The sequence below is a fragment of the Paroedura picta genome, chromosome 16 (genome assembly GCF_049243985.1).
Source record: "Paroedura picta isolate Pp20150507F chromosome 16, Ppicta_v3.0, whole genome shotgun sequence".
NCBI classification, from domain to species: Eukaryota; Metazoa; Chordata; class Lepidosauria; order Squamata; family Gekkonidae; genus Paroedura; species Paroedura picta.
In genome coordinates, this window is record NC_135384.1 from 18705136 (window position 1) to 18719512 (window position 14377).

The following is a 14377-nucleotide window of genomic DNA, read 5'->3' on the forward strand; positions in this document are numbered from 1 at the left end:
CCAGGGCCTTGGAGGCACTCGATCTGCACCAAACTCCACTATTAACATGGATAGATAATTTCTCCAAAGTCTTCTATGATTCCAACCTGCCATCTGATGGAAATGAAGAATTGTTAACACCCGGGTTTCCCCACTGATCTCCAGTTGAAGAAAATGAAATCTGAGAACTCATTTCCAAACTCCAATGTGGCAATCTTGCAAAAATTTGCTAACTATTGGGCCCCTCTCCTTGCTTCTCTTTTCACCAAAATAAATTCCAGCGGTTCCTTCCCTGCCTCTTGGAAAGAAGTAGTAGTCGTCCCGATTTTCAAAAAAGGCGACCCAAACCTCCCAGCTAACTACAGACCTATCAGTCTTCTTTCTGTCCCTGGTAAAATCTATGCTAGCTATCTTAGATCCAGATTAGTGGAGTGGTCAGCTACTAAGGTGGAGCCAGAACAGATCGGTTTTATGACAGGAAAGTCCACGCTCGATCATGCCATGACCCTCTACCATCTAGCGGCTAAATACACCTGTGCCAAACAGGGCAAGCTCTATGCCACTTTCTCAATCTGCAAGCTGCCTTCGATTCCATCCCTAGAACTCAACTTTGGAAAAAACTATCAGACATGGGGATGGATTCCAGACTTTTGTACCTCATTCGTAACCTCCACACTAATACTGGTTGCCAAATCCGCAGTGCCAGGGATGGGAAACTTTCCGACAGAATCCCTGCCAACAAAGGTGTTAGCCCCATATCTATTCAACCTTTATGTATCTGATCTGGCTGAAAATGTTATGGAAATCCGTTGCCACACCCCAACGCTGGGAAGCTCTCCGGTCCCTCTCCTTTTGTATGTAGACGATGCAGTCCTCCTCTCTTGTACTAAGGTTGGCCTAAAAACCCTTCTTCAAGTTTTGTCAAGCTATTGTAATCAAAATCAACTCCAGATCAACTTCACCAAATCTAAAATAGTTGTATTTTCTAAATCCAGAAAGCTCACCAAGTGGCAAATAAATTAACATTTCATTGAGCAAGTGCACCATTTTAAATACTTAGGAGTCCATTTCCACCACTCTTTGAAATAGACCCTACATTGGAACCAAACATCAACCTGCACAAATCTCAAGGCAAATGCAATAGCTAGATTTTACTTCTCAAAGGCCCATTATGCACGGCCGCCGAAACGGCGATTTCGGGTCACATGGAAAATGCGGAGGGGGAAGACGGCAAAACCCAGAGTAACCGATTATGTATGCGGCGATCCGGGCGCCGCTTCTGGTTGCGCCCCGGTCACCCGGAAGCTGCGCTTTCTTCCGCGTTTCGCAAACGCAGCTTTTTCGGCGGCATGCACCGAAGCTGCGGCCGGTTGCAGCCGGCATCATGCGTTATCGGTGATTTTAGTCGCCGCCATTCCACCCCGAATGTGCGTTAAAGCCCCCGTGCATAATGGGTCTAAGGGAGGCCAAAACCACCCTGCTGCTATTAAGATTTTTCAAACTATGCTGATCACAAAACTTTTCTATGGCATACCAGTATGGGATATAGACCTCCCTGTAGGAGTAGAGAGGTTGTAATCTGCCTTTCTTCATCGATTATTGGGTCTCCCCAAATGCATTTCTGCATCCACAATATACTTGGAGACTGGCATCACCCAATTGGCCTCTCTAGCCTGGCTCCGTATCTTTAAATACTGGCTCCGCCTGAATTTTAGAGCCCAAGCTGGGAGCTTAGCCTATCTTATGTTGTATGATAAGTTTCTATCACCCTGGTTCATGAAGATTAACATCTAACTACAGTCTTTAGGACTGTCTATTGAACTTTTGGAAAACCTTGAAGAGAACCAAGCTTACAACACCATCAGGCAACGCATCTTGGATAATGACTATCAGAACACTATTGCCGGAGCACGCAGAACATGCTCTCCCATCTTTTTTGATATCTATCCCCCAGCAAGAAGGATCCCGGAGTACTTTACATCTTTCAAATCATCTTCCCTGAACTAATTGTTTATGCTAGCAAGGCCAAACCTTCTACCAATAGCAGTGACGAGAAGTCGATATGCTAAAATCCAATATGCCGACAGACTCTGCTCATGTCCCGCCAAGAAACCTGAGTCAGTAGAGCATGTTCGTCTCCTCTGTGAGCAACACAACCATCTTAGAGAAAATTACATATATCCCCTCATGCGGGCGAGCAAGATCCACAGTCCCTCAACATTAGTGCACTCTCTTTTACTGGATCGCAATCCTCAAGTAACTCAAGGCATTGCAAAATTCCTCCATGGGATTTTCTGCAAGTGATCTAGCTTTGTCTTTTATATACATGTCCAATGTTATGCCAATAAAGGTCTTTGACTTTGACTTTGAAATCAAACATTGTCTTCAGACATATTATGTTGCAATAAAGACTTGTGTTTCAAAGTGTTGGTAAATACTACTAGAGGAATTAATGGAATAAAAAATAGCAGAGTTATTGTATAAATGATGTTACCCGAGAGGTAGCCCATAATGGAAGGGTGCCTCGGACAGAGATACCTTCATGCACAGAAGCCCATGACTGGACTCTGAGCAGGTTGGCACACACAGAAACCAGCCTGGCAGAGACTGACTATGGAGTCAGTAGGGCCCCTTAAGAAACCTAGGAAGCCAGGCTAGGTCTCCATCCTGTTTGGGCTTCACTACATTTCCTCCTTGCCCAACTGACTGAGCTAAATGTGCATGTTATCTAAATCACCCCCCTCCCCAGCCAAAGACCATTAGACTATCTAAAGGAACGGAATATCCCTTCAAGGTACTAATTGCAACTTCTTTTGTCTCTCTTGCCCAGTGTAACTTCTGCCTAGCAGCATCTCTTATCCCCAAATGTCTTCCCCCTGTCCTTCCTGATAAAACAAAGACAGGGCCATTAGCGACACATTACACCTAGCCAAGGTATTGTTCTACTTTATGAGATTATTCCACACCTCCCACTCTAGTGACTTCACAGTTCAAACCCACCTATCAGGTACTCATAATACCAGAGACCAATCAACAATCACGGACCTCCTAGTGGGCAGTCCTGGGGCTGGCCCGGATTTTTCAAACATATATCAAGCCTTGCGCACACTCTGTATGTGTGTGTGTGTTGTCCCTCCACACCCAGCATCCTGTCCACCCCTGATGTCGTGAACCCTGTGTCTTGGCTGCTTGGATCCAAGAAAGGTGCAGTATCTTCCCCCCCGCCCTGTAGAACTTTGTGTATGTATGTTTTTGCTTCTGTGTGTGTTTTGAGTGTATCCCAAAATTTTCCCCAAATAAATCCCCTGAGTGAAGCTTAATTGTCTTCTTCATTTAAGGAGGGTTTCTTCCAGGGAAAGGACCCCATAAAAACTGGTAGTAAAAGATCCTGTGTTACCCTGCCTCTTGCTATATTCATAATTCCCCAGCAATTTGGGTAACAATGGCGAGACCAGACAAGGCAGTTGTACTGTATATAAAAAAGACAATTTTACTAGCTAAACGGGATAGGGAAAATTGGAAGACAAAACAAGAAAATGCATAGCTTCCTATAGCTCATTCATGTTCAGCCCTGTGCAGATTCCTGCAATCCCAGTCCTATTGCATTGTTTTTGGATGTCTCATCTTGTTGACTTTATTAATTAACACTGTGCAATCTGCTTTGAGTCCCAGTGAGAAAAGCAGACTGAAAATAACATAAATAAAATGTTAATCGTCTATAGTGGAGGTGAAAAGTGCTGTCGAGTTGCTGCCAAATCATGGCAGCCCTGTAGGGTATCCAAGGCAAGAGATGTTCAGAGATGTTTGCCATTGCCTGGTTCTGCATAGTGGTCCTGAACTTCCTTGGTGGTCTCCCATCCAAATATGAACCAGGACCAACCCTACTTAGCTTCTAAGCTAACCCCTCGCTCCACGCCTCTCCATCCGCCCCGGAAAACTTCAAACAGACACAACAACCAGATAGGAAGATCCCAAGGTTGCATTCCAGGACAGAATGGAGATGATTGGGGGTGAGGTGGGAGGAACAAGATGAGGGAGAGTTGTGAATGCAGGAAGAGCTGACCAGAACACTGAGGTAATAAAACATGGTGAACAGGCTAAATAAACTAACAGATTCCAACAAGGCTAGCAAGCTAAATAAGCTAATATAAATCATGGCAGGAACATAGCATCCTGACAATCAGGAAAGAGGCAGAGGAGGAAGTGATAGTTAAGTGTGAGCCAGGGTTGCAATCATTTTTTGTGCTTCCCATTTCCTTAATTATAATCTCACCTCTCGTGCACAGTCATATGTCAACCACTCTTCACGGTATCGATCAAATCCACTGGAACACCTATGGAGAAAGGAACATATGCATGGACTTTGCAAAAACATACCTGTGTATTGACAGTTCTACCACCCTGCCATTTGTCAATGAATCAAAGAGTAATAATTTTGGAAAGGTGATGAAATTGGGTCCCAGGGCTGCACAGGAGCTTTCTTGAATGTGTGTTGCTGTATTTTAGCAGGGGAAATGGAAGAACTCATGGTGCAGAAAAAATATATATGGGAACAGCACTTTCTTCTCTCTGCAAGACAGCTTTAGCCTACAGAACAGCCTACAGTTCAGAATATCAGATTGATATGGGAAATCTGTGCAAGATTTGAGTGATGGAATGTTGCTTAACTTGAAGAAATCTGAATTCTCAGTCCCCGAGATCTATAAAAACAGACAGAGGAGACAAACAGACAGAGGAACTAGAGGCCCGTTGGCCGCCTTTGGAGGTAACGTTTGATGGCTTCAGGCGGCTCTCTTTATCCGAAGTGGACGGGTTGCTGGGGAGGATGAGGGCAACCACCTGCCCCCTTGATCCCTGTCCGTCTTGGCTCCTTAAGGGGAGGGATGGACGGATAGGTGAGCAGCTCAGGGATATTGTTAACTGCTCTCTCCAGTTGGGGGAGTTTCCTGAGGTGCTGAAGGAGGCGATGGTGTGCCGTCTCCTCAAGAAGCCATCCCTGGACCCACATGACCCTGCAAGCTACCGCCCAGTAGCGCATCTAGCGTTCCTGGGTAAGGTGGTGGAAAGGGCTGCGGCGGACCAGCTCCTAGCGTTCCTGGAAGATACTTCGGCACTCGATCCATACCAGTCTGGCTTCCGCCCTGGTCATGGGGTGGAGACTGTGTTGGTCTCCTTGTTGGATGACCTCCGTCGCCAGCTTGACCGAGGTGGCTCTGCTGTGCTAGTTCTTTTAGATCTGTCGGCCGCGTTTGACGTGGTCGATCACGAGCTGCTAGCGAGCCGCCTTGCCGGTATGGGGATAAGGGGTACAGCGTTACGCTGGATACGCTCCTTCCTCCAAAACCGGACACAGAGGGTAGCCGTGGGAGAGGAAGTATCGGGCCCTTACCAGCTCCCTTGTGGGGTCCCACAGGGCTCGGTGCTCTCTCCTACATTATTTAACATCTTTATGCACCCTCTGGCTCAACTGGTACGGAGCTATGGGCTGGGTTGCCACCAGTACGCTGATGACACCCAGCTCTTTCTCCTCATGGATGGCCACCCGGACTCCCCCCCAGATCCATTTGCCAGATGTTTGGAAGCCGTAGCTGGATGGCTCGAGCAGAGTCGCCTGAAACTCAACCCCTCCAAGACGGAGGTTCTGTGGTTGGGCCGTAGGGGGGCAGATCAGGAAGCGCGCTTACCCTTTCTGGCCGGGACGCAACTTAATATCGCATCTCAGGCCAGGAATTTAGGGGTGACCATTGATGCCTCACTAACACTCGAGGCACAGGTTAAACAGGTAGCTAGCCGGGCATTTTTCCATCTTCGCCAGGCTCGGCTACTAGCGCCCTATCTGTCCTCCGAACACCTGGCCACAGTGATCCATGCGACGGTCACCTCTAGACTAGATTTCTGTAACTCGCTCTACACCGGCCTGCCTCTGGGCTTGATCCGGAAACTGCAACTCGTCCAAAATGCGGCTGCTAGAGTCCTCACAGCTACACCATGGAGGGCTCACATCCAGCCAGTTCTGAGGCAGCTGCATTGGTTACCGGTCGCCTTCCGGATCAGGTTCAAGGTTTTGGTTTTGACCTTCAAGGCCATCCGTGGTCTAGGCCCAGCATATATGAGGGACCGCCTTTTGCCCTATATCCCCCGCAGGGCTTTACGCTCTGCGGGGGCTAACCTACTGGTCGTTCCCGGCCCCAAGGAAGCCCGCCTGGCCTCGACTAGGGCCAGGGCCTTTTCGGTCCTGGCCCCAACCTGGTGGAATGAGCTCCTGGAAGAGCTGAGGGCCCTGCGGGAATTACCAGCATTCCGCAGGGCCTGTAAGACGGATCTCTTCCGCCAGGCTTATAACTGAGGCCGGGCGGAAAGAAGATCAGCCCCCCCCTCACAAACTGGCGGTAGAGAGCGTCACCCCCCGCCGTAGATGAGGATGCGGAGAGCAAATGAGTAGATTACGCCATTGCTGTTACAATTACTGTAAATTATTGGTTTTTATTGTCATTTTATGGTTTTAGGGGACGGGGTTATGTGAGCCGCCTCGAGCCTTCGGGGGGAGGCGGGGTATAAATATAAATATAAATATAAATATAAATATAATAATAATAATAATAATAATAATAATAATAATAATAATAATAATAATAATAATAATGTTTAGGGATCCTTAGCTGCTTTACATCACCCCAAACCTAAATAGCTTTCAAGATAGAAATTGGTGAGGTTTCTTTGGAGAACCCACAAAGTATAGTTTTCTGAAATTCATTTGATAGCAGATGCCCAGTCAACAAAGCTCAGTCTTCAGGAAGCAATATCCAAGTTGTGACATTCATGAGCTCTTATTCTGATATTGACTTCTGCTTCAAAATATATAAATTGACCTAGAACAAGATCATCTTGCCTTATGCTATGTGGGAGGGATGGGTTATTTTTAAAGTAATCAGAAGTCCCAGATGGGCATTGTGCATATGCGGATGAATAAATGAGATTGAAAAAGACTTCCCCTAAGGAACTGGAGATTTCATCCAACACAGCTGGGCTGGAAGAACCTTGTGATTGTGTGAGCATGCTGGAAAGGAACTGATTATGATTTTCTAGCAAAGTCAGAAAGCTTGGAAAACAGAGTTGCTTAGATTCTGCTTAGAAACTGCTTAGATTCTCTGAGGTCCTGGGAAAGGGTAGGATTTAAAAAAAAAACTTTTAAAACATATTATCCTTTGGGTGCTGCACAAAGAGAAATGTACAGGCTTTCCAGTTTGTAGGCATTTGCATTTCTCCCACAGAAATGCAGGATAATGATTGCTAGTTTTAAGAAATCTGGAATGTGGGCTAGCCAGATTAAAAACTTGGAATATGAAGACTAATCATGTGCTTAATTCCTGGCCATCTAGCAAAGAGTTGATCTGTGGCCTTCCTGGGGGCTGGCTACATGGCAAAAGCTCCTACATCCCCTTAGACACTTGAGACCCCACCTTCAAATCTCATAGAATCATAGAGTTGGAAGGGGCCATACAGGCCATCTAGTTCAACCCCCTGCTCAACGCAGGATCAGCCCTAAGCGTCCTAAAGCATCCAAGAAAAGTGTGTATCCAACCTTTGCTTGAAGACTGCAGGTGAGGGGGAGCTCACCACCTCCTTAGGCAGCCTATTCCACTGCTGAACTACTCTGACTGTGAAAATGCGCGTTTGTGCATGCCGGCGGCCGCGGGTCCCTCTTCCCCCCCGCCCCTCCTGAAGCAAGAAGCTTGCCGGGGCGCAAGCTAATCGGCCACTTTGGCAGCCAATTTGCTCGCGGCCTGGCAAATTTCTTGCTGGGGGGAGGGCAGGGAGAGGGAGGCACGGCGCTGAGGCCTTCGCGGCACAACAGCGTGCCGCGGCTCGGGGTTTGGGACCACTGATCTAGATCATTAATTAAAAAGTACCGGACCAAGCACCGAGCCATGAGGTACTCCGCTACTCACTTCCCTCCAGTCTGATAAAACAGACTGGGGTTTCTCAATGGTAAAAAGGTTCAGAAAGGTTGCTCCAGAGATCAGTTCCTTTGTAGAAAAATGGTGGCTTCAGAGTAGGGTTGTGCGCTTCAGTGTCCGAAATGGCCGTTCCAGGCCGAAACAGCCAGCGCTGCAGCACGGAAGGGAGGGAAGGGGAGGGTCCAGTGGTGATGTGCAACCTGGCAAGGGAAGGGAGCATGTTAAGGGTGGGAGCTACTCAAACAAGAGCTATTGCATGCTCAATCAATGACTATCCCAGAAAGACGAAAACACTGCAGGAGCTCTAAGAAGCCTATTTGGATGAACAGAGAACTTCAAGAAGAACTAAGAAAGAAAAGGGAAATGGAGGGAAATGGAGGGAAGGACAGAGCTCTAAATAAGAGTACCTATAGGTTACTAGGCACTGTAGATCAATCATCAGAAAGGCCAAAGCTGAGAGTGAGCTAAGATTGGCCAGGGAAGCCCATTGTAACAAGAAAAGATTTTTCAGTTATGTGAGGAGCAAACATAAAGTAAAAGAGGCAATAGGCCCACTGTTGGGTGCAGATGGACAAACTCTAGCGGAGGATGCAGAGATAGCAGAAAGGCTCAGCGCCTATTTTACATCTGTTTTTTCCCACAGACCAAAGGGTTTAGGCACATCTAGAGTTGGCAGTAGCCAAGGATAACATCTGGGTGGCAGGTTGACATGGACAAAGAGGTTGTCAAGAGGCATATTCCTCAGGCTTGGGAAGTGATGTCAGCAGACTGCACCTACCTCCCACACCCCAAGAAGTCACAAGATATCACCCAGACACTCCCACCAGATGTGATATCATGCTCTGTTTGCCCCTCCCCCAAACACCATTGACAACAACTCTTTGAGTGCGGTTCTCTAATCAATTCCCTATCCACCTAACTATCTGAAAATCCAGATTGCAGTCCTTCAATTTATCCATCAGAACATCATGAGGAACCTTATCAAAAGCTTTACTAAAATCCAAGTAAACGACATCAACCGAATTTCCACGATCCAGCAAACCTGTTACTTGGTCAAAGAAGGAAACCAGATTGGTCTGATAGGACCTGTTGGAGACAAATCCACGCTGACTTCCTTGGATCACCAAATTGTCCTCCAGATGTTTGCAGATCGCTCCCTTTAATATCTGCTCCATTATCTTCCCCACAACAGAGGTCAGACTCACTAGTCTGTAGTTTCCTGGGTCATCCTTCCTCCCTTTTTTGAAGTTCGGAATAACGTTTGCTTTCTTACAGTCTTTCATACAAAAGTACACCTTTTCTTGTACTTGGTATATCTCATGGCCTTTGAGCCTACACTTCATGTTTTTTTCTCCATATATATGGAGTAAAAATGCCCAGCTAGATGGATACTCATACACATATGATGAAGTGCACTCTAGTTCACAAAAACCTATACTAGACTCTTAATCTTTAAGTCACCACAAGACTCCAAATTATATTGGGTGCAGCAGGCTAACATGGTTACCTTTCTGGAACTACTCCAGGCTTGCATTCTCTCTGAAAGATGCAGATATGAAAATTGTGTCTCATCCAATCAAAAAATCTTTGCTACAATCTTATCGTTCCTGTTATATTGTTTTTGTTTATCGGGCCTATATCCTGACTTATTCATTTAAGAAAGCTGAAATTGTGTTATTCAGAACCACTGTTAGATTATGGTTGTTGTATTTGACTATGTTATATATTATTCTGTTCTATGTATCCCCCCGTGATCACAGAATCACAGAATCATAGATTTAGAAGGGGCCATACAGGCCATCTAGTCCACCCCCCTGCTCAACGCAGGATCAGCCCAATGTTATATGTAAACCGCTCTGAGCCGTATGGAAGGGCGGTATAAAAATCTAATAAACAAACAAACAAATAAATAAATGTCATTTGATCGAGGGTTGACCATATATCTTCTATCCATATATGGATGTGCTTTACCTTTGCAGGACATGACACCAACTGCAATTAAAGGTTAAGTCTGACGTCACACAGACTTCACAGTTCTGATGCTGGAGGCAGTCTGAAAGGCAGAACAGAAAAGTGAGGGCCAATACTCAAATGAGAGGTACTAAGCCTAGCCTGAAAGTTGCATTGTTTTAATTCAAGAAGCTAGACTTTCCATCCTGAAGGTGGGGCCTGGAATTCTCCCAGATTTACAACTAATCTCCAGACTCCAGATAATTCACCTGGAGGAAATGGCTGATTTGGTGAGCATTCTTTACAGAATCACATCCCTCCCCAAATTCTACTCTTCCCAGGCTCTGTCCCTAAATTTCTAGGAATTTCCTAAGCCAAATTTGACAGCCCTATTAACAATTGTGTCGGTGTACCCCAGGAGTGCGCGTCCAGAAAAAAATTTTGGTCACTTTTCAGAACTGATCTTTGGCTCTGGTCATTAGGATCTAGGGCTGAACTCCGGTAAATTTCACTCACAACATAAAACCAGGTAAAAGGTTAATTCTCGCCCCCCCAAAAAAATAAGAACATGTCCATTCCTGGAATGTCACAGAAGCATCATAGACTGAGTCCCGAATCGAAACTTTCTTTATTATTTTACTAGCAAAAAGGTCCATTGTAATTAAAAATACAACGTGCGCTAGCCTTCCCTCCCCCACCTGCCCCAGGCAGGCCTACTGAAGCCTGGAGAGGCTGAAACAGGCCTTTTAAAATCATAGAATAATAGAGTTGGAAGGGACCTCATGGGTCATCTAGTCCAACCCCTTGCACTATGCAGGACACTTTGGGCTGATCCTGCGTTGAGCAGGGGGTTGGACTAGATGGCCTGTATGGCCCCTTCCAACTCTATGATTCTATGATTCTTTGACACTCACATCCCAATCGCTCATCTACTGTAACCTGCCACCCCTTTACCTTCACAGAATCAGCCTCTCCGTCAGATGGCTATCTAGCCTCTGTATAAAAATTTCCAAAGATGGAGAACCCACCCCCTCCCAAGGAAGCCTGTTCCACTGAGAAACCGCTCTAACCGTCAGGAACTTCTTCTGGATGTTTAGATGGAATTTCTTTTGAATTAATTTCATCCCATTTGTTCTGGTCTGTCCCTCTGGGGCAAGAGAGAACAATTCTGCTCCATCCTCTATATGGCACCCTTTTAAATACTTGAAGATGGTTATCAGCTCCCCTCACAGTTGTCTCCTCTCTAGGCTAAACAGACCAAGCTCCCACAGCCTTTCTTCATATGTCTTGGTCTCCAAACACCTCACCATCTATGTTGCCCTCTTCTGGACACGTTCTATTTTGTCAACATCCCTCTTCAATTGGGGTGCCCAAAACTGAACAGTGTACTGAGGCCAAACCAGAGCAAAGTGGTACCATCACCTCCTGTGATCTGGAAACGATACTCAGTTTGATACAGCCCAAAATTCCATTTCCCTTTTTAGCCACTGAGTCCCACTGCTGACTCATGTTCAATATATGGTCTACTAAGACTCCTAGATCCTTTTCGCACATGCTACTGCTAAGAATAGTCTCCCCCATCTTATATTGGTGTATTTGGTTTTTCCTAAATGCAGAACTTTACATTTGAACTTTACATTGAACTTCATTTTATTCAGTTTAGCCCACTTCTCAAGCCTATCAAGATCATCCATACTGCATTTTATCAACTTGTGAACAAGAATATAACGTGGAACCTTATCAAAAGCTTTGCTGAAATCCAGATAAACTATGTCCACAGCATTCCCCTGATCCAGCAAGATAGTCACTTTCTCAAAAAAAGAGATAAGGTTGGTCTGACGTGAAATGTTCTTGCGAAACCCATGCTGAGTCTTAGAAATCACAGCTCTCTGTTCCAACTGCTCAAGGACCGAGTGTTTGATTATTTGTTCCAAAATTTTGCCAGCTACAGAAGTCAAGGTGACGGTTCGATAATTACACGGATCCTCCTTTTTCCCTTTCTTGAAGATGGGGACAACATTTGCCCGTCTCCAATCATCTGGCACCTCACCTGTTCTCCAAGAAGTGTCAAAAATAATGGACAAAGATTCAGAGATGACATTTGCAAGTTCTTTTAGTACTCTTGGATGCAGTTCATCTGGCCCAGAAGACTTTATTTCATTTAAAGAAACTAGGTTGTGGACTGTTCCAACAGTGATCCTAGGCCACCATTCCCATCCCCTGCATTGTGATACGTTTTTGCCACATCGATCACTATTTCCCTCACAAGAGAAGACCGAGGAAAAATAAGAGTTAAGCAGTTCAGCCCTCTCTTCATCATCTGTTATAATTTCACTTTCCTGTCCTCACAGTGGTCCTATGGTGTCCCTATTCTTTTTCTTGCTTGAAATATAACTAAGGAAGCCTTTTTTGTTATGTTTAGCATTTCTTGCTAGCATAAGCTCATATTGAGCTTTAGCTTTTCTAACACTCCTCCTACAATTATTGGTTATTTGTTTATACTCATCCTTGGTAATAAGGCCTTCCTTGCATTTCCTAAATGATTTTTTTATTCCTCAAATCTTTTGACAACTGCTTATGGAGGCAGCTTGGCTTCCATAGGCTCCTTCCATCTTTTCTTCTCAAGGGAATTGTTTGTGACTGAGCCATTAGTATTTCACATTTAAGAAACTCCCAGTCCTCTTGGACTCCTATCTCTTTAAGTCTTTCTGACCACAGGACTCTACGCAACATACCTTTAAGTCTGTGAAAATCAGCTTTCCTGAAGTCCAGTCTATATGTACAACTATGTAAAGGTTTTCTCTTTCTCACGATTGAAAATTCCAAAGCACATGGTCACTGCTACCAAGTGTGCCCACTACTTTAATGTGACCATATGTCCCGGGAATGGCAGGACAGTCCCAGGATTTCCTGATTAGTCCCACATCCCAAGGCATTGTTAAATTGTCCCGCGTCATCGTGGGCCTCCCAAGATGGCATCCGGCTTTTTTCCTTTGTCTCCTGGCGTTCACGGCCCTGGCCACGCTGTCCTCGGAGTTTGCCTTGCCTACCCCGACTATACATAGACTCAAAGCCCCTCCCTCCAGTGCTGGGCTCAGCCCCTCCCACTACTCACTTTCTGCCATGTGTTTTGATTGGCTGCCGCTCGGACTCCACCTTCTTTGTTCGGCGGGTCCAGATCAGAGCGGCAGCACGTGGAGGAGGCTAGAGAGCTAGCCCGTGGAACTGCGAGGCAGAACAAGGTCTTTTTCCTTTGTACTGCCTGGCTGCCTGCGTGTCCCGGTGAGTCCCTCCCCCCCCCCCAGCCAGCCTGGCCGGACCGAGGTACTCCAGCATTTTACAACCCCTCCCCCGCAAAAAACATTGTTTGTATTCTTTGCCCTGCATGGCTGCGTTCTCCAGTGAGTCTCTTTCTCCTCCCCGCCCCCCGCCTAGGCAGCCTGGCCGGACTGAGGCACTCCAACACTTTAGAAAAAAAAAGCCAAAAAACGCTGTTTGTATTCTTTGCCCTGGCTGCCGGTGAGTCTCTCCCCCCTCCCAGCCCAGCTGAAAGCTATTTTAGGGGGGGGGGGGAAACGGTTTGTATTCTTGGCAACCCCTGGTGTCTCCAAGACCTTAGGTTATTCCAGACCTCCAGGCATAAAATAGCAGAGCTCCTGGTTCCCCTCTCTACTTTCTGGGAAATGAAGCTGTCGACAAGACAAGTTAAGAATTTAACGGAGTTTGCAGGGCAGGGGGGGAATGCTGACAGGGATTCCCTCCCTCCCCACCCCCCGACTTGGGCAGGCCCACTAAGATCTGGAGAGGCCAGGGTGGGGTGCAAAGCTGGCAGGGACTCCATTCCTCCCCCCTGATCCGGGCAGGCCCACCGAGGCCTGGAGAGGGCCTTTTGGTGGCAGGGGTTGCATCCTTCTCTGCCCCCCCACAAACTGGCAAGGCCAAGGCTCACCCCCCCCTTTCCTCCCAGGTCCCAGTCACCAGTTGGGCAACCTTCTGGACACCACCAACCATGGTGCCAGGCCCTCCCCACTCCTCCCAAGTTGCGCTCACTGGCTGCCTTATCTCTTGCAGTCAGCCAAGGAGGATGGGCTGTCACTGGAGGAGGATGCGACCAGGGGTGGGGCAGCCTACCAATTGGCCATTTGTTGGACAGACAGCCAACCAGGTATGTGTGTCCCATTTTATGTATTTATTTACAGAAGAAGATTGCAGCCTTTTGACTGAGACTGTTTTTGTCAGGATGACAGACTTGAAAACAAATAGCTTCTTAATAAAGAAAGAGTTTTTTTAGCAGATCTATCCAGGACGAAAACAAAGCCGAATCTGACGTGTCAATTAAAAAACGCAGTTCTTATCCCTCCAACTTTCCCGCTCAAACAATGTTCACACACAGAGACAAAATAGGCAGTCATGTCCAGGTGCCATCTGGGAAAGCATCCAACAAATGATAACATGCCTAGCGTTGGCCTTGAAGCGCCCAGTGTTACTAC

The 14377-nt window shown here is 46.5% G+C and overlaps 1 protein-coding gene across 3 annotated transcripts in view; it reads right to left on the reverse strand.

The window, feature by feature from the left end:
• Positions 1-14377, reverse strand: part of PLXDC1 (plexin domain containing 1) — a 170423-nt gene that overhangs the window by 53780 nt on the left and 102266 nt on the right. For all 3 annotated transcript variants that reach the window (XM_077314907.1, XM_077314908.1, XM_077314905.1), the window contains exons 9-10: positions 9909-9990; positions 4253-4313 (exon numbers count right to left, since the gene is read on the reverse strand). In XM_077314907.1, coding sequence (XP_077171022.1) covers positions 4253-4313; positions 9909-9990 — 143 coding nt within the window. The remainder of the gene's footprint in view (positions 1-4252; positions 4314-9908; positions 9991-14377) is intronic.